General features: G+C 31.0%; 2 protein-coding genes across 2 annotated transcripts in view; both read right to left on the bottom strand.

Moving 5' to 3' along the window:
* Positions 1-1520: 1520 nt before the first annotated feature.
* LOC111419164 (eukaryotic translation elongation factor 2) lies at positions 1521-15323 on the bottom strand. The gene is made up of 9 exons (XM_071197387.1): positions 15126-15323; positions 14409-14623; positions 8253-8446; positions 7744-7952; positions 6616-7519; positions 2708-2942; positions 2200-2647; positions 1720-1977; positions 1521-1657 (listed from the first exon to the last, which is right to left on the bottom strand). The coding sequence occupies exons 1-9, from the start codon at positions 15126-15128 to the stop codon at positions 1589-1591; spliced, it is 2535 nt and encodes an 844-aa protein (XP_071053488.1). The 5' UTR covers positions 15129-15323; the 3' UTR covers positions 1521-1588.
* Positions 15324-15421: 98 nt separating this feature from the next.
* Positions 15422-18240, bottom strand: part of LOC111419160 (zinc finger protein 474-like) — a 39431-nt gene continuing 36612 nt past the window's right edge. Inside the window, exon 8 of the mRNA XM_071197384.1 lies at positions 15422-15630. Within this exon, the coding sequence (XP_071053485.1) occupies positions 15458-15630 (173 nt within the window). The 3' untranslated portion in view covers positions 15422-15457. The remainder of the gene's footprint in view (positions 15631-18240) is intronic.

Genomic DNA, 18240 nt, shown 5'->3' with positions numbered 1-18240 from the left:
AAATGAACAGGAAGCATTGTAGAAAAGATAACGTTTCATTAGCCATTAAAATATCACTAGGTTAAACATTAACTTCCAAGGTAGTTAAAGATATTACACCAACATTCTCAATAAGAGCCACTAAATAAAGAGATGAATAAAAAAAACAAAATTAAACCAAAATCCATGTCCAAAAATGATACTCTTTATGTATCAATGGTAAAGTATATAAACATCAGTAGAATAAATAGGGAAAGCGCATTTGAGCTAAAAGCTGTTATCCTGCCAATATATTACATGTAATACAAAAGGGATGTGATTATTATCCCTATGTTCTATTGGGCAATGAAGAAAATCCAACAATTTTGATGTAAAAAATTATTCAATAAAATGGTGGAAGTACTAATTAAGTAATATCACTATTAAATATACATTGCATAAATTTACTTACATTGAGTTTTAAAGATTTTTCATACACTAGAAGATTTCTAAATGTTTCGCCTGTAATAAAAAAAAATAAATTGTAATGTAATTTATTTCAAATAAAAAACGAAAGAATTAAAGTGAAGTTTCAGGAAAAAAAACCAATCAAACACGTTAATATTCAGCCTGGGGCGGTATAAAACAATCATCATTTAAATAAATGTATTAAGGGATTAAAAAATACAAATAACTAGTAATACTACAAATGTAACTTACATTGTTTGTAGAGCACCGCAATAACAGGAAATGAAGTTAATAAAATGTTCCACAAAAAATTCACCATAATAAACATTTAAAAATTATCAAGAACGAAATTTTGTGGTTATTCTCTTCGAGCCACAGTAAACCACCAAAACACAAATGATCAAGTTTTATGGTCTGCTAGTGAGTCGATATTAAAAGTAGAAAAGAAAAAATTTACTTACCTAAAACGCCATGAAGATCACTTTCTCAAATTAAATTGTGCAACTTTTTATAGGTAAGTTATAAACAAAGAACATAAAAAAATTATAAATGGGAAATTTTATTTAAAATGCATAAAAAAAAACAAAATAACATTATGCAAAAACCTGATAATTGAAAGTAACTAATTAACCGGAGTTTATGCACTTTAATATACAACAATAATTATCGCCTTCCGCGGGTTATTTTAAAACCTCGCGATACAAATTTAATAATTATATAAATAATAAATTACACCATTATTTTGACCCGGGTGTCATTTTGAAAAATTCTTTACTGTACAAATTACTATTATTAACCAATATAAAAAAAATAAAATGTCTCTTTTTTATTGAAAATAATTAAAGAAACATTATGGGTAGTAAGAAAATAATATTTCCAATTTATTTCGTTTATTGGCATTTTCCAGGTTATACACCATCAGTGGCCGACCGCTAAGACAGAAATTGTAAGTAGCGAAATAAAGAATGAATTTAATAATAATGTGATCTCATCCATTTATTATCCAGACAAAAATTATCAATTATTTATTTTTTAGCGATTGGATTCAACTATAGAAAAAAAGGAAATGTAAATAGATCAGTCAAAGTAAATAATAGTGTTGGCTTTTTTTTATTTTTGTTTCTTTTTGAATAATTTGTACAGATCCTAAACACTCCCTTGTTTATAATTTGTCCAAATATTGAGTAAGGTCTGGTAGACCTTCCTTTAATCCTTTACGTTTACGCGTTTCCTAAAATTAACAACGAAATTTCGTTAATTTAAAATCATTTAGTTTTTGTGGTGTTATCTTACCTGAACGACAGTGAAGGGTCTGGTGCTGGTCTCCAACGGATCACCAGGAAGAATTTGCCAGTGATCAAATACGCATTGAGGGAAAGCTTGACCTCCCGTATTTGAACGAAGATCGGCGGTGAAACCGAACGATTCGTTTACTGGTAGATATGCTTTTACGACGAACATTGGTGTTCCAGCTACTTGTTGTTCTTCAAAAACGTGACCTCTTCTTCTATTTAACACACCATAAATACCACCAACAGCTACTTCTGGACACTATAAAAATATGTTTATTTTTAACATGAATTTTAATTAAATAAATTCATAATAACAATGTTCCACATTGGGAAACTGTAACAAACATTGAAAAAATTCGTTACAGGGCAATCAGTGGAATAACAAATTATTCTTCGAACCTTAGTAAACTTTATAAAATTAATTTTTTTATAAATTAATTACAAGTTCGCATTTAAAATCGATTTAACAAATTATTTTTACCTGAATTTCACATTGATACACGGGTTCCATAAGTCTTGGAGCCGCAGTTAACAAACAAGCGTATAAACAACGACGCGTAGTTGGGATGATTTGTCCGCCACCACGATGGATTGCATCAGCGTGTAAAGTGACATCATAAATATTGAAACGGACTCCGCGCAAATTCTCTTCGGATAAAACACCTTCTTTAGCAGCCCATTGAAAACCGGCAACCACTGAATCCTTGATTTCATTCAAATATTGTACTCCCTTGGTACAATCGACGAGTATATTCGGTCCGGTTCCATCGGGACCGAAACACCAAATTTTACGGGCTTCAGTGACATCGTAATCGTATTTCTCGCTCAAATAACGAGCACGAACTTTGAAATCATCGCGGGGGTTAACATCGCCGTTATCGATATCTTCAGCTAAACCATCAGGCATTGGACAAGCTTTCATAAACAACCTAAATTAAAAAATAAGATAAATTTCTAAGTTTAAGTATATATAAATTAAGATATTTTACCTATTATGTTTATTGGGTGATTTAGACAAACACATTTGATTTGACTCTTCACTGACAGTTTCACGATATGATACGACAGGATCGGATTTTTTAATTGGAATACAAGCGTGATCTTCTTCTAAATCTTTAAGGCAAATTTCCAAGTGCAATTCACCAGCACCAGCAATGATGTGTTCACCTGATTCTTCAATGATACATTGTACCATAGGATCTGATTTAGCTAAACGTTTCAATCCTAGAAAGAAAGTAATAAAATGAGTAAATTAAATTACCTTCTAGATATTCGATTTCTTTTATTCTAAGAGAATCTTAGACGATTTTAATTGATTTTACATTTTAATCCGCGACAAAAATATCATTAATATAACTTGAAATCGTTTTTTTTTAAACCGCCATGTCAGAAGCAAAAAGGAAGAGATGGCTGCATAATATAGAAGATATTAAATACGAATTTATTGAAAATTCTATAAATCCATCTTCGCCTAAGTGCCTTATTAGTCAAAACATTTTCGAATAAAGCAATGAATCACCCATAACTAAACTATTTTATTATAGTTCTATACAAAGACGAATTGAAGATATGGCTAAAAACATGGAAAAACCAACTGGAAATCATCTGAAGACTTGTCAATTCTCAATTTAGTTGGATTAGTCCATTTTACCAAGTAATGAAGAATTGTTGTTGTCATAAGTGACGCTTATTAACATTTTATCGGTCGGCCTTTAAATAAATAAAATACAATATAATGGACAATGTAACCATATGGTTATACTAAATTCAAATGCATGAATTTTAAAGTCCTATAATAATCTGACGATATCGAGCAACAGTACCATGTGGTTTCAACCTTGTTTAGGTAGGGGTAAACAGCACACCATTGGTTTGAGAGCAAATGACGTTATATATACTACAACTTGTTTAGACCTGTATGAGATTTTTGTATTTGCTGTGAAAATCTTGTATTCTATAAGTGTTATGTTTGTATTGCAGTTGAAATACATTTGGTAAGTAAATTGTGATTTCTATTTATGCATATGGACACGTTGTTTAGAAGATTTTTGTGACAAAGATATTCTGAAAATTGATAGGGATATACATTTTATTCCAGATACAAACGACGAGATTCAATGTTCATTTCGGTATTTTACAAAATTTATTTCCTTCGATATATTGAAAGATGTTACTGATCAAATTAATCATGTACAGCACACAAGTGACAGGTAAATGCATTGCTACAAACGCTAAGGAAATGACTGATTTTATATCCATCATGAAGATTATTAGGCTTCTGGTACAAGAATAGAACAAATAGCTTCTGTGATGCCTGTAAAAACGTACATACACTTCACTAATAACGAGTATATCAATGAAAATACTTCAGATAGATACTACAAAATCGGTCCATTTATCGAAAAACGTAAGAAATAACTTTTGAAAGATTACAAAGTTCATAAAGAAAAAGGACATAATCATTGTAAAATGGTTTGACAATAAAGCTGTCCTGTTAGGTAGTACTCTGCATGGAATTGAGCCTTCATCAAGTGCTGTAAAGAGGTTCCATAAAAATGCAAAAGTGAAGATAGATATAACCTGTCCTGCCATAGTAAAGGAATACAATAAAGATGGATACAGCCAATGCTTTGATGGGTCTTTGAAGGGGCACAGAAAGATATCACTCAACAAAAGAATAGTTTGAGTGAATAGTCTTCAGCCTGTAGTATTGTAATCTCCAAGCACTTAGTAGTGTTTTGCCAGCAGTATATAGTCTTCTGAAAGCATTAAATAGACTTTGCCAACAGTATCTAACAGTCTCCAAGCAATTAGTGGTCTTTCTGTTGCAGGCAAATGGTTGTTTCAGGTAAATAGCTTTTTCCTAGTCAGATACTATCTGCTTAGGCAAATAGTTTTATTCCATTTATTTCAGTCTAAATTCTACATTCCTAGGCAAATAGCATATGGCTAAAATATTTTCAGGCTAATAGCTCTTTAAACCAACCCAACCCCACGAATGTTTTATTTCTTTAAGAGAGGCCTGCATTTCACAGCCGCTGTTTTCTGGGCAAAGTGTGTCAAAATGCCAGTGCCAGCCTTCGAAATTTCAGTGCAGTACAAAAAGGTGTACTTGTTTCAAAAATAAGATGATGTGCAACAATAGATGCCATTCCAGCAACAATTGTCAAAACTGGTAAATTTTTGTATTTAGTATTCAAGAAATAAATCGTCTATTTGTATTAAGCTTAATAAAAGTAAATGAAGCGGTTATGCATTTTTTGAAAATGATACGCAAATAATTTGATTATATTGCATTCTTGTATCGAAAAAATGGTATTTGCCTAAAACAAGCTTAGACAGATACTATTTGTCTTGTCCAATAGTATTTGCCAAGACATTTAATGATAAAGCTGTAACGAACTACTGTTTGCCTAGGCAGACAGTATTTGACCAGGAAAAAGCTATCTACCTGAAATAACTATTTGGCTGCGTCATTTCCTACAATATTTAGTATTCATAAAGTAGTTAATAGTCTTTTAGAAACAGTATCTTGTCTTTCCAAGCATATAATAGTTTCACCCAGAAGTATTTAATCTTCTCCAAACAGATTGTAATCTTTTCTAGTAATATATAGCGCTTTGAAAGCAGTAAGTAGTCTTATGGAAGCAGTATCTCGTCTTTCCAATCAGTTTGTAGTTGTTTGTTAGCACTATCTAGACTTCTTCAAGCAGATTGTAATCTTTTCCACCAGTATCTAGCATTTTGGAAGCAGTAGGTACGCATTTTGGAGAGCATATCTCTTTTTTCCAAGTAGTTATTAGTCTTTTCCAGTAGTATTTAGCATTCTGGCAGCGTTAGGTAGCTTTTTGGGAAGAATATATCTTCTTTCCAAGCAGTTATTAGTCTTTTCCAGCAGTATCTAACATTCTGGAAGCAGTAGATAGCTTTTTGGAAAGCATATCTCTTTTTCAAACAATTATTAAAGTCTTTGAAAGCAATAAGTAGTCTTGGAAGCAGTATTCCGCCTGTCCAAGTAGGTCAAAACTTTTAAAAGCAGTGTTTAGCGTTTTGGAAGCAATAGATATTATTTTGAAAACAGTATCTAGTCTTTTCCAAGTAAGTTGTGGGCTTTTTCTGCAGTATCTAGCATTTTAGAAGCAGGAAGTAACTTTTTGAAATAGTATTTCCTCTTTTCAAGTAGTTTTTAGTCCTTTACTAGCAGTATTTAATCTTCTGATAGCAATAATTAGTCTTTTAAACAACGACATTTTAGTCGTTGTGCGTCGAAAACCTAAGAGACAACCGTATTTCACTCGAAAATATGCGTTTTAACCAAATGAGCTGCAAAAATACATGGTATATAGTGCTTTTTTTGGTAAGTTTTACACTTTTCCGCACTTCTTTTTAATTTTGTTTCTTAATTTTTAAAATTATTATTATTATTAAAAAAAAATATCGATTTTTCAGCAACATGATGATTTTTGAATTATACCCAGTTGCTTTTGAACAAGATAAGACTCATAAATAGCAGACTAACTTAACTAAAGATATAATTTTAGAGGGCGTTAGAAAATAAATGTTTCTCAAATTGGGCGGTAGAAAAAATTCGTTTGAGATCTTCTGATATATACTGATACACCAAATAAAATCAAACTTAATTACCACAATTGATTAAAAAAAATGTTTCAAAACGTCCTTTGGTTGGTGTCATTGAAACAACAACAACCATACACATGTAAAGAAAATATTTAATGTTCCCACCACGAGCGCACCTAAATCATATTGAAATATTTGAAATAAGTCGGCTTATTTGGGTGGGGTAAAAATCATTTAAATTATTCTCAATTTAAAAAAAATCAAATAAAATCATCTAAAATTATTATTAAATACTATGATTTGATAATATAAATTTTACCTTCTACCAATTTTGGTAAATCAGCTGGATTTTTCGGTTCCACAGCAACACGTACAACAGGCGAAACGCTAAACTTCATAACTTTCATGTTATGGGCATCCTTAAACGTGGTAATAGTACCAGTTTTGACCAAAAATTGATCAACTCCAACCAAACCGCAAATATTACCGCAGGGAACATCTTCGATAGCTTCAACATAACGACCCATCATCAAAATAGTTCTTTGAATGGCTTTTTCGTATAAATCTTCTTTCTTTCCTGGGGTGTAATTCGGCCCCATGATACGCGCCTTCATTCCGGTCGCTACTTTTCCAGAGAAAACACGTCCAAACGCGTAGAAACGTCCTTTATCGGAAGTGGGTACCATCTTTGATACGTACATCATAAGTGGTCCGTTGGAATCGCACGTTTTAACACCAATCGCGGCTTCATCGTCGAGGGGGCCTTCATACAACATTTCCATCCTGTATTTTTGGGCGACAACAGGCGAGGGTAAATGAATGGCAATCATTTGAAGTAAAGCTTCGCCAGCTGGCAACCAAGTTCTCATCACAACCTTCAACAGTTGTTTACCATCCTTATCTTTATCTTCATGTTTGATTGTAATGCCCAATTTGGGGAGTAACGCCTCATACTCTTCCTTCTTGTAATTCATGATTGAATCAAAAATCTTGTAGATGGGATCGAGAATGTACATGCAGAAGGAACGTTTGTTTCCATCCTCCTTTTGTTTAGCCCATTTCTTCGTTTTCGCGTTGAAAAAGTTTTCTCCCCAAAGCCTGTTCATTAGTTTAACTACATCAATCTTGAATTTTTCTGCGTACATTTCAGCGAATTGTTTTAAAGTGAAAGCCCAACCATGTAAACCTGATCCAAAACCAACGGAACCTTTACTTGGATCAACCTAATAACAACAAAAAATTTTAATTAATAATAAGTTAATGTATTAAAAAAAAATGTTTCAAAACATCCTTTGGTTAGTGTCATTAAAAACGCAACAACCATACACATGTAAAGAAAATGTTTAATGTTCCCACCACGAGCGCACCTAATTCATATTAAATAATTTTGAAATAAGTCGGCTTATTTGGGTGGGGTTATTATTATTTACAAAAAATAATTACTCACACGAACTTCACCCATAGGACCACTATCATCTGAATAAGTAGCAATAATAACGTTGACGTTTTCAACGATACGTTGGAAAGTTTGGAACAATTCTTCAGAATCCAATTGGAGTTCAAGAAGAGCACGGTCCATCTTGTTCATGAACAAAATAGGCTTGATACGTTCAGCGATAGCTTGACGAAGTACAGTTTCAGTTTGTACACACACACCTTTAATAAAATACAAAAAAAAATCAATTAAAAATTAACAAAATAATTTTAAAACTATTTTTTTTTTTAAATTAAATGTTAAACTTGTCCCTTAACTAATTACCACTGAACATAAGAATAGAGGTCCATGGTAACAGCGTTTCAAGACAATTTTAATTAATCTCCTTCCATTTACACTGTCAACATTGTCAAGGATCTATTGAACCAAAAAAATTTGGAACAATCCGACCTGCAAAGTGACTCGTTTTGTGTTGGAAGGTATTTAAAAAAAAATTAATTAATAATTATTTAATAAATTACCTGAAACGCAATCCACAACCACAAGAGCTCCATCAGTTACCCGAAGAGCGGCGGTGACTTCAGAGGAGAAATCTACGTGCCCAGGAGAATCAATTAAATTGATTAAGAAACCTTTTTCTTCTTTTTCGCGTTGGTCGGGGTTTGTGATGAAGACTAAATCCTTGTCTTCAAGCTCAAAGAACATGGATATGGCACTGGAATGATAATATGAATGTTAGAACATCATTCTTTTTTAAATTTAATTTATAATAAATAATTTTTGGTATTTATCAGATGGCCGTTCTATGTTTCTTCAATAATTTTAGTCAGAACAGCTCTGTGAGAACAATCATCATATTATATAGTTTCCGATATTTCTGGTGGTTTTTATGACTTAATTGCAGTCATATAACGAACAAAGATGGGGTTGTATACAGGTAGTTTACGAACCCCAAACTCTGGCGTGAGTTGTTCAGGTCCACATTAACGAAAATTTCAATAACATAATATTTAAAAACTTAAATATCATTACTTTGTGTGAAAATACACATTTGCTTAAATAATTTATGATTATTATTATAAAATTTATTATCTTTTCACACTAATTCTAAGATAATTATAAAAACTATGTTTTAATTTTTATGTTATAAATTAATACTTGCTTTTTTTTTGTAAAATCATTTAAGTATAAGTAAATTTATATTCTTTACTACATTTCTGTTTTATTTTGTTGAATTTAAAATAAAATAAAAAAGAAGTGCGTCCCTGGACCTAGTTCCCTAGGAGGACCTATCATAAATCATGTCCAGGTACTTTTTCCGGGTGATAATTACTGCCACTACTGTTTCTGAGGGTCATAAAAACCACTGGAAATATCGGAGACTATAATAGCAAAATATTCAATAATAAAATGTCATTAAAACAGGTAGTCTCTGAATGAGGCAGTCCTTTTTTTAACTCCATTGCTAGTAAAGCTTTCAAGCTTTAATTATATTCAACAATGGTTTCAAGACTAGGTAGGTTTCTTTTGCTAGTCCAGGTAAAAAATATTCTTAACATTTTATTTAGAACTTGTCAGATAAATCTTTCTTTCTATACATTTTAATGGATTATGAGAACAATCAACAATGGCACCATAAAGATGGTTCAAAGAAATTTTACGTGTTGAATTGTGGGTTGGGTATTATTTCTTTGTAATCATTCAGATTTGCTCCAAGAATATGAGCTTAGAAAAATCGGTATGTTAAACCAAATAATCTTCTTTAAGAGCTATTTATAAAGCTTATTGTAAACAAAATTGTAAGAAAACGCAGTTCCCAAAGTTATCTCATTTATAATTAGTGTAATTACAGATGAACAAAATTAATTACAAATAAGCTATTATCTACGTAGAGGTCGAGCAGTTCTACGAAGACGTAACCCCGCGAGGAATGCAGAGAAGGCCAGGTTTGTTGTCGTGATGGGTGACTTTAACGCAAAGATATATCGCAATACATTTTTGGATATGACAAACTCACCTAGGAAAACAGGACCTAGGAAACAGGAACGAACGGGATCTAATTCTACTAGACTATAAATAAATAAAAAAACAGGATAAAAAATTGAAATAGACTACATCCTGACCAGCAGCAAAGAAACTTGTACAGATATCAGACTGGTAAGTGCGAAAATCAGTATCGACACTAAGTTAGAGAGGCTTAAAGTGATAAAGAGCTATGTATATCCAACTTTGGCAAAACTAGACGAATAAATAGAATAAATCTAGACAAAGGTGCAATCAACGGAAGCCTCCGTCGCATGGACGTCGACGAACTATCAGTGAAGATCACCTTTGATAAAACAACACCAAATCAAGGACGACCACTTTGGAGATAACACAATTTTACAATAGGATAAAATCAGGGGTAAATTGATAAATTGTGTGCTACTTATAATACAGAACGATCTATATAAAGATGGCCATTGGCTAATTTTTGCAGATTAATTCTTGTCTAGAACAAAATAAATTATATGATTAGACGAGACTTTCAAAAGCGTTGAAAAACAAGAGAAGCAGATCAACTATTAGCTAGGGCTATTTATGCTACAGGTACTCCATTTGCCATTGTTGAAAATAATCACTGGCCATCATTTTTCAAACATTTGAGACTCAAAATACCTACACATTAGTTATTATCAAATAAATTACTGGACTCCAACATAAAAAAGTTGACGCAGACATTAAAATGAAAATTGAAGAAGCGAATGTTCTAGTTTACAGAGTGGTTGTTGGAGCAACCAAAGGAACGAATCCATACTTAACCTCATTATTACTACACCAAACCATGTGTTTTGTAAAACTTTACCAACAAATATATGTCGTCATGCAGCAGAATGTATTACTAAAAAAATCGATGAAGTATTGAGAGAAGTTGGGACTGAAAAATTCTTTGATACAGTAACCGACAATGCCAGTGCAGTGGTTAAAGCAAGAAATATACTTCATGAAAAGTACAAACATATTTTTGTTTATGGATGCATAAATTTGTTAATTGGAGACATTTCAAAAATGAAAACCATGTCTACTATTAGGGAAGATGTTAAGGCTGTCATCAAAGAAATTAACCATTCTCACATTTTATTGGCTACTTTAAAAAAAAAAGCAAACTGAAAGAAATTACACCAAAGCAGCCATTTCCTTAAAATTACCTGAGAAAACACGATGACGATCAATTATTCACAGTTTAAAAGGCCTTCTTTATACAAAATATGCATTAAAAACATTAGCAGTTTGTGAAACAGTTAAAGATATACTCAGTAAACGAGTTGTAAAGTTGATATTGGGTGAGGATATTTTTTGGGTAAAAGTTTCAAACTTTTATCACCTATGAAACCATATTCTTAAATACATAACCCAACTGGAAGGAGACAAACCAAGGTTAAGCCAAGTAGCTGAATGCTTTTATGAGTTGAATAGTCATTTTGGAACAGCTCTTTCCTCAAACCCTTTGCTTAACCAAGAGGAAAAGGAAGTAAAAAACTTTTTAGTTAAAAGAAAGCAAATTGCAATAAATCTATTTCATCTTGCTACAAATATTTCTAGATCCAAATTTTAATGGAATTCATCTTAATAGATAAGAACAAATACAAGGAATAGAGTTTATAGACAATATGGCTACTGTAACAAGCCCAGATGAATCTGCAGAGGTAATGGTAGAATTGGCTCTAAAGAAGGGTTATTTAGAAAACCATGTTTTAAAAATCTGTGAAAAAACGACATCCTGTTGTATGGCAGAAGAGGACCTGGGTCAATATTAAAGTATGCTTGCGTCGAGTGCAACAACAGAAAGACGTTTCAGCATCTACTGCTTTCATTGCTCGTAATTTAAAATTATTAGATTCTGCCACCAATGTGGCGGTTAACGAGGGCAATGAAGACTTTTCTAGCATTGAAGGATTAGATTCGAACTAAGAATTGTTTAATTTTTCTTAGAATAATATTCGCTATTATTTTTTTTTTTTTGTTTCGAAGAATAAATTTTTTTACGCCAAATATATTCTAAACAATATATAATATATAAGTCCTCCAAAATGAACCATGCCATGTTACAGCCGTTAAACTAAATTTGCTGAGCTGTATTTGTATGGAAAAGCTTGTTTTCAGAAAATTCCCAAGATCAAGAATTTTCCATCAAAGTTTATTAACCCCTTACCGCATAGTGTGCCATATCTCTCTCCCATATATGTTTTATGTTTGTGTGTGATTTTTATTTAGAGATGTGTTTTTTACTTTTAATACAATTCGTGACATAATTGGGACACTTGCATCCAAGTTTTACGCGTCAGTCATTTATCTAGGTGTTGCAGTTTTGTAACATCAAACAAATTGAAAGCGAGATTTTACAAAAACTGAATGAGAATCTCTCTCACAACGGAGATAGTAAATTATATTACAGAAGAAACAAATTTATACTCAGTTCAGCGTGGACCAGAGTAACCAGCAAATATAACTGCAGAAGAAATTCGTGGATTTTTAGGTATTTCTATTTATATGTGTATTATACAGTTCCCTTCTACAAGAAACTATTGGAAATCTTCCATGGTTATCCCTACAATTTGTGGCACTATGACTTACAACAGATTTGAAGAAATCAAAAAATGTCTTCATTTCAACAACAGGAACCAAATAAAACAAGAAGAACCACAACATGATATATTATTCAAAATTCGACCTTTTCTTTCTAAACTTAGAGAAAGATTCCTTACTATTCCCAAGGAAGAATATATGGCTGTAGATGAGCAAATCATACCTACTAAAGCTAGATCCCATCTAAAACAATATAACCCTAAGAAACCTCGCAAGTGGGGTTACAAAGTATTTGTTCTCAGCGGTTTATCAGGAATTAGTTATGATTATGGTTGACTGTGGTAATTCAGTCAATCAAATCTCGGTATGAGCAGCAATGTTGTAGTAAAACTCGTAGAAATGATACCTAGAAATCAAAATTACAAGGTATTTTACCTCTTGGTACTGTTAGAAGAAATTGAGTACCAAACAGTAATTTGTCTCCAGATAACGTTCTAAAGAAGGAGGGAAGGGGTAGATGACATAGACATATCACTTGTTGCTTGATATGACAATAAGCTAATCACAAACCATATCAACCTCTGTCAAAATGTGCCTGAAGTTCAAATATTTTGTCAGAAACAAAGAAATTATATAAATATATCACACCCGAGAAGTATAAGCATTTAAAATTCATACATGGGATGACTTGACCTCTTGGACTTCATGTTAGGCTACTACCAAATACACATTAGATCCAAAAAAATGGTATTTGAAAATTTTCTTTCACTTCTTAGATCTAATATGTGTAAATGCTTGACTTTTATGGCAAAGAAGCTGATTCAGAAATGTATTTGCCATTTTCTGAATTTAAACTAAGCATAGCTGAAGTGCTAACAAAATCAAAAACAATTCCAAAAAAGAAAAACTACCCGATCTCAGATATTCCTGCCTAAGATGTTTGCAATGGACAATCTGATGAACGCCAACGGTGTAAATAACCAGAATGTCTAGGAAAATCCTTTGTAATGTGCACAAAATGTAATGTTCACCTATGTTTGAATAAAGATCAAAACTGTTTCTTTAATTTTCATGTAGAATAAATTTAAATCTATAATGTTATATTTCTTGTAATACAATTAAAACCAAATTATATATCTGAAATTGTGCCATGTATGGCACAAAGTTTTTTTCGAAATACTTTCAAACAAAAAATAATTGTGTACATATTTTCAATGGTTTGTGAGCTTCTTAGTAGATTAGTAGTGTAATACTTATTTTTAATTAAATATAAAAAAACTGGCAGCAAGGGGTTAAAAAACCAAGTAGAATGTGATATAGTTAGAAAGTGTGTTGTTTCATTTGACCTGCAATAGCTTATCCCAAAATTAACCTTTGAACCAGCATTTTATTGCCAAAAAATTTTGTTTTATAATCTAGGTGTTTATAAGTACATTAACAACCAAGGCTTTTAGTATTTCTTGTATTTGGTCTACAACCATGAATAAGACTTTTGTGGTAATGAATTTGTGCCATAAGCAAAAACCATGAGTCTGAGTCATGGTGAGGAATTACACATTTTGTGTACATTTGGGCATACAGTTGAATAGTATGGCGCACAACTAATCTTCTTTAATACCATCTGTGCAATCAAGAGATTTTTAAATCAAAATTTGTCAATCAATATAAACTCAATTTAAACTTTTGTAAATACCATGAAAAAGAAGAAACAAATTTAACAAAATAATAAACAACATTCAAAAACATCAAATAAAGAAATCTTAAAATATTCCTAACCATTCTAAAGTATAAAATTCTGCAATTGACTAAAGTAAATGATAAAAAAAATAGGTTTTAGACTATCTAAAGCTATGAAATTGACTTATTCATATTATCATTTAAAATATAAAGGAGTAAAATCCAATTTATATAAAAATTTTAATCTTGTATACCATAAATTACATTTCTCCTTTTCTAATAATCAATAATCCTTTAATTCTTTGTTAGTCCCCATTCTTTACACATCCTTAAAAGTAAATTTTTAAAAATCAAAATAAATATTTTTTAATAAAACAAAAAAAAATTCTTTCATTATTACATTTAATTAATTTTCAATGGTCCTTTTTACTTACGTTGACTTGATGGTAATACACCGTTCCTGTTCATCTTTCCTAGTATCGGTAAATCGAGTCTCTCCAGCTTTGGCACCGGCAATGATACCAGCTTTGGATACGAGGGAGTCTGTAAGAGTCGATTTTCCGTGGTCCACGTGCGCGATGACGGACATGTTACGGATATTCTTCTTTTTGTCCATCATGGTACGGATTTCGTCTACCGTGAAGTTCACCTAAAATAAAAAAAATCATTTCTATTAAAGACATAACCTAAAAAAAAAATAAAAATAAATAAAATAACACAAATAATAAGAATGAAGTATCCATATGGAAGTTATTTTTATCAAGAAATCATTAAATTTAGGTTAGAATTATTAATATCAATAGGAAATTAACATATTGAAGGTGATGGAAAAAACGTGGTCGTTAAAATGGCACTTACCATTTTCGATGTTTTTTGACGTAAATCGGTTTAACAAGGAAATTTCGATTAATCGGTTTGCCAAATGGATAATGGATAAATCAAAATTGTTAAGAAAACGTTGCGAATGGGATTAAATAAAGTAAATGTTGGTTTAAACAGCTTATGGTATGATTTCGTACCATTGTGCAATCGCGTTTATATTGGATTTTATTAAAGTTGGATTTGTGGAAATCGGAAAATACGGCCGCGGATAATCGAAGCGGGATTACTTTTTCCGTTTGGTTTATTAAAAACGTTTCTAAAAGACTTACCATATTGGATGATTTTAGATTTTCTTTCTTGGGTTAAAACACAAACGCCAACAATGGCGTACTCCCTGCAAAAGGAAGATAGAAAGCGAACTGGTTGCCACGCAGTACCAGAGGGCGCTGCTTGACAAATATTTGACAGCCGACCAATCACGGTTTTTCTATGGATCGACCAGTGCTTCCGAAACAATTTTATACACCGCGTTGCTAGGTAGTGGTGGGGGTTAAAAGTGCATCGGAAGATGAATATTTTAGCGAGAGGAGGGGGAACGCATAACAAAAAAAAAAATAAGGTTATGTTAATTTTTTATAAATTTTATTTATTTTTAATTGATTTATTTAGCGGGTTTTCGTTTTACCGCGATTTTTATACCGGCGCAAACGGCTTCGTGTTTCTCGATGCGATCGGGAAAGAATTTTCGTCCGCATTTTCTGCACTCGACCAATTCCGCTAAATGATTATCCCAAATCCGGTGGAATGTTCCCACAAAATCAACTCCACCAGATGCTAAAATAAAAATTAATAATTTATTATTAAAATGTTGCTTAAAAATGAAAATTTTCATTCATAATCTTTTAAAATTTCTGAATCTAATGTTGTGCAATACTTGTAAAAATCAATATTGCACGTGTAAGGTGGGAAAATGTGTGGGTTGAGGTTTAAATAATTCGATACAAAAAAAATGAGTTAAAAAATAAAACGTTGTGGTGATAATTCAAGTAATCCATCTTATTTTCATAATTCGTTATAAAAAAATCTATATTTACTCTCTTATCTTGTATTCTTGTAGGAATTTTGTACGGGTATGTTTAATAACATTGTGAAATTCTCATTTTGCGTATTTTAGGTGCTCAACCATAATATTTAGTATTACTATTGACATCACGTGAGAAAATATTGTGAAATTCTTATTGTTTATTATTCTGAATTGGAAATAAAAGTTCCTGATGAAAAATAAAAATGATTTATGATTATTATCTAGAGCCAAAGAAATACATTTTTATTTTAAGTAAGTTAAAGATATTACTTTTTAAGATCTGAATATAACTTTAACCCTTTGTGTCCCGAACGGTACTTTAAAGTACCGGTAGTTTTAAACACTCATTTCAAAAAGAAAGTTTTGAGCTTTAATTTAAAATAAGTCTCATTCCTTCATTTCAATAAGCACGGCTTCCAGGAATTTATAAGTTAGTAACTTTTTTGACACTTTTAGGTTATACGAAAATGTAAGTTTTGTTTCAACATTTTTTTTCTTAATATTTTTCCAAACCAACCCAACAATTATTATACATCATGTCAAAAAGAAAGCTTTGAGCTTTAATTTACAATGAGTCTCATTCCTTAATTTCAATAAACACGGCTTCCAGGATTTTTTAAATTAGCAACTTTTTTGACACTTTTAGGTTATACGAAAATGTAAGTTTTGTTTCAACATTCTTTTTCTTAATATTTTCCAATCTAACAAAACAATTATTATACATCATTTTAAAAAGAAAGCTTTGAGCTTTAATTTAAAATAAGTCTCATTCGTTAATTTCAATAAGCACGGCTTCCAGGAATTTTTAACTTAGCAACTTTTTTAACACTTTTAGGTTATACGAAAATGTAAGTTTTGTTTCAACATTTTTTTTCTTAATACTTTTCCAATCCAACCCAACAATTATTATACACCATTTCAAAAAGAAAGCTTTGAGCTTTAATTTAAAATAAGTCTCATTCCTTAATTTCAATAAGCACGGCTTCCAGGAATTTTTAAATTAGCATCTTTTTTGACATTTTCAGGTTATTCGAAAATGTAAGTTTTGTTTCAACATTCTTTTTCTTAATATTTTCCAATCCAACCCATCAATTATTATACATCATTTTAAAAAGAAAGCTTTGAGCTTTAATTTAAAATGAGTCTCATTCCTTAATTTCAATAAACACGGCTTCCAGGATTTTTTAAATTAGCAACTTTTTTGACACTTTTAGGTTATACGAAAATGTAAGTTTTGTTTCAACATTCTTTTTCTTAATATTTTCCAATCTAACAAAACAATTATTATACATCATTTTAAAAAGAAAGCTTTGAGCTTTAATTTAAAATAAGTCTCATTCGTTAATTTCAATAAGCACGGCTTCCAGGAATTTTTAACTTAGCAACTTTTTTAACACTTTTAGGTTATACGAAAATGTAAGTTTTGTTTCAACATTTTTTTTCTTAATACTTTTCCAATCCAACCCAACAATTATTATACACCATTTCAAAAAGAAAGCTTTGAGCTTTAATTTAAAATAAGTCTCATTCCTTAATTTCAATAAGCACGGCTTCCAGGAATTTTTAAATTAGCATCTTTTTTGACATTTTCAGGTTATTCGAAAATGTAAGTTTTGTTTCAACATTCTTTTTCTTAATATTTTCCAATCCAACCCATCAATTATTATACATCATTTTAAAAAGAAAGCTTTGAGCTTTAATTTAAAATGAGTCTCATTCCTTAATTTCAATAAACACGGCTTCCAGAAATTTTTAAATTAGTATCTTTTTTGACACTTTCAGGTTATTCGAAAATGTAACTTTTGTTTCAACATTCTTTGTCTTAATATTTTCCAATCCAATCCATCAATTATTATACATCATTTCAAAAAGAAAGCTTTAAGCTTTAATTTAAAATAAGTCTCATTCCTTAATTTCAATAAGCACGGCTTCCAGGAATTTTTAAATTAGCATCTTTTTTGACATTTTCAGGTTATTCGAAAATGTAAGTTTTGTTTCAACATTCTTTTTCTTAATATTTTCCAATCCAACCCATCAATTATTATACATCATTTTAAAAAGAAAGCTTTGAGCTTTAATTTAAACTAAGTCCCATTCCTTAATTTCAGTAAACACGGCTTCCAGGAATTTTTAAATTAGCAACTTTTTTTGACACTTAGGTTATACAAAAATGTAAGTTTTGTTTCAACATTTTCTTTCATAATATTTTTCTAATCCAACCCATCAATTATTATACATCATTTTAAGAAGAAAGCTTTGAGCTTTAATTTTCAATAAGTCTCATTCCTTAATTTCAATAAACACGGCTTTTAGGAATTTTTAAATTACCATCTTTTTTCACACTTTTAGGTTATACGAAA

The sequence above is a fragment of the Onthophagus taurus genome, chromosome 7, assembly GCF_036711975.1.
Source record: "Onthophagus taurus isolate NC chromosome 7, IU_Otau_3.0, whole genome shotgun sequence".
Taxonomy (NCBI): domain Eukaryota; kingdom Metazoa; phylum Arthropoda; class Insecta; order Coleoptera; family Scarabaeidae; genus Onthophagus; species Onthophagus taurus.
This window is presented reverse-complemented; position numbering and strand designations above follow the sequence as displayed.

Excerpts from the sequence above, each read along its gene's own strand:
- LOC111419164 (XM_071197387.1), bottom strand. Across the intron at positions 8,447-14,408 it reads TGTATTACCATCAAGTCAAC|TGCCATATCCATGTTCTTTG; the intron begins GTAAGTAAAAAG and ends TTATCATTCCAG. Across the intron at positions 7,953-8,252 it reads GGTTGTGGATTGCGTTTCAG|GTGTGTGTGTACAAACTGAA; the intron begins GTAATTTATTAA and ends ATTTTATTAAAG.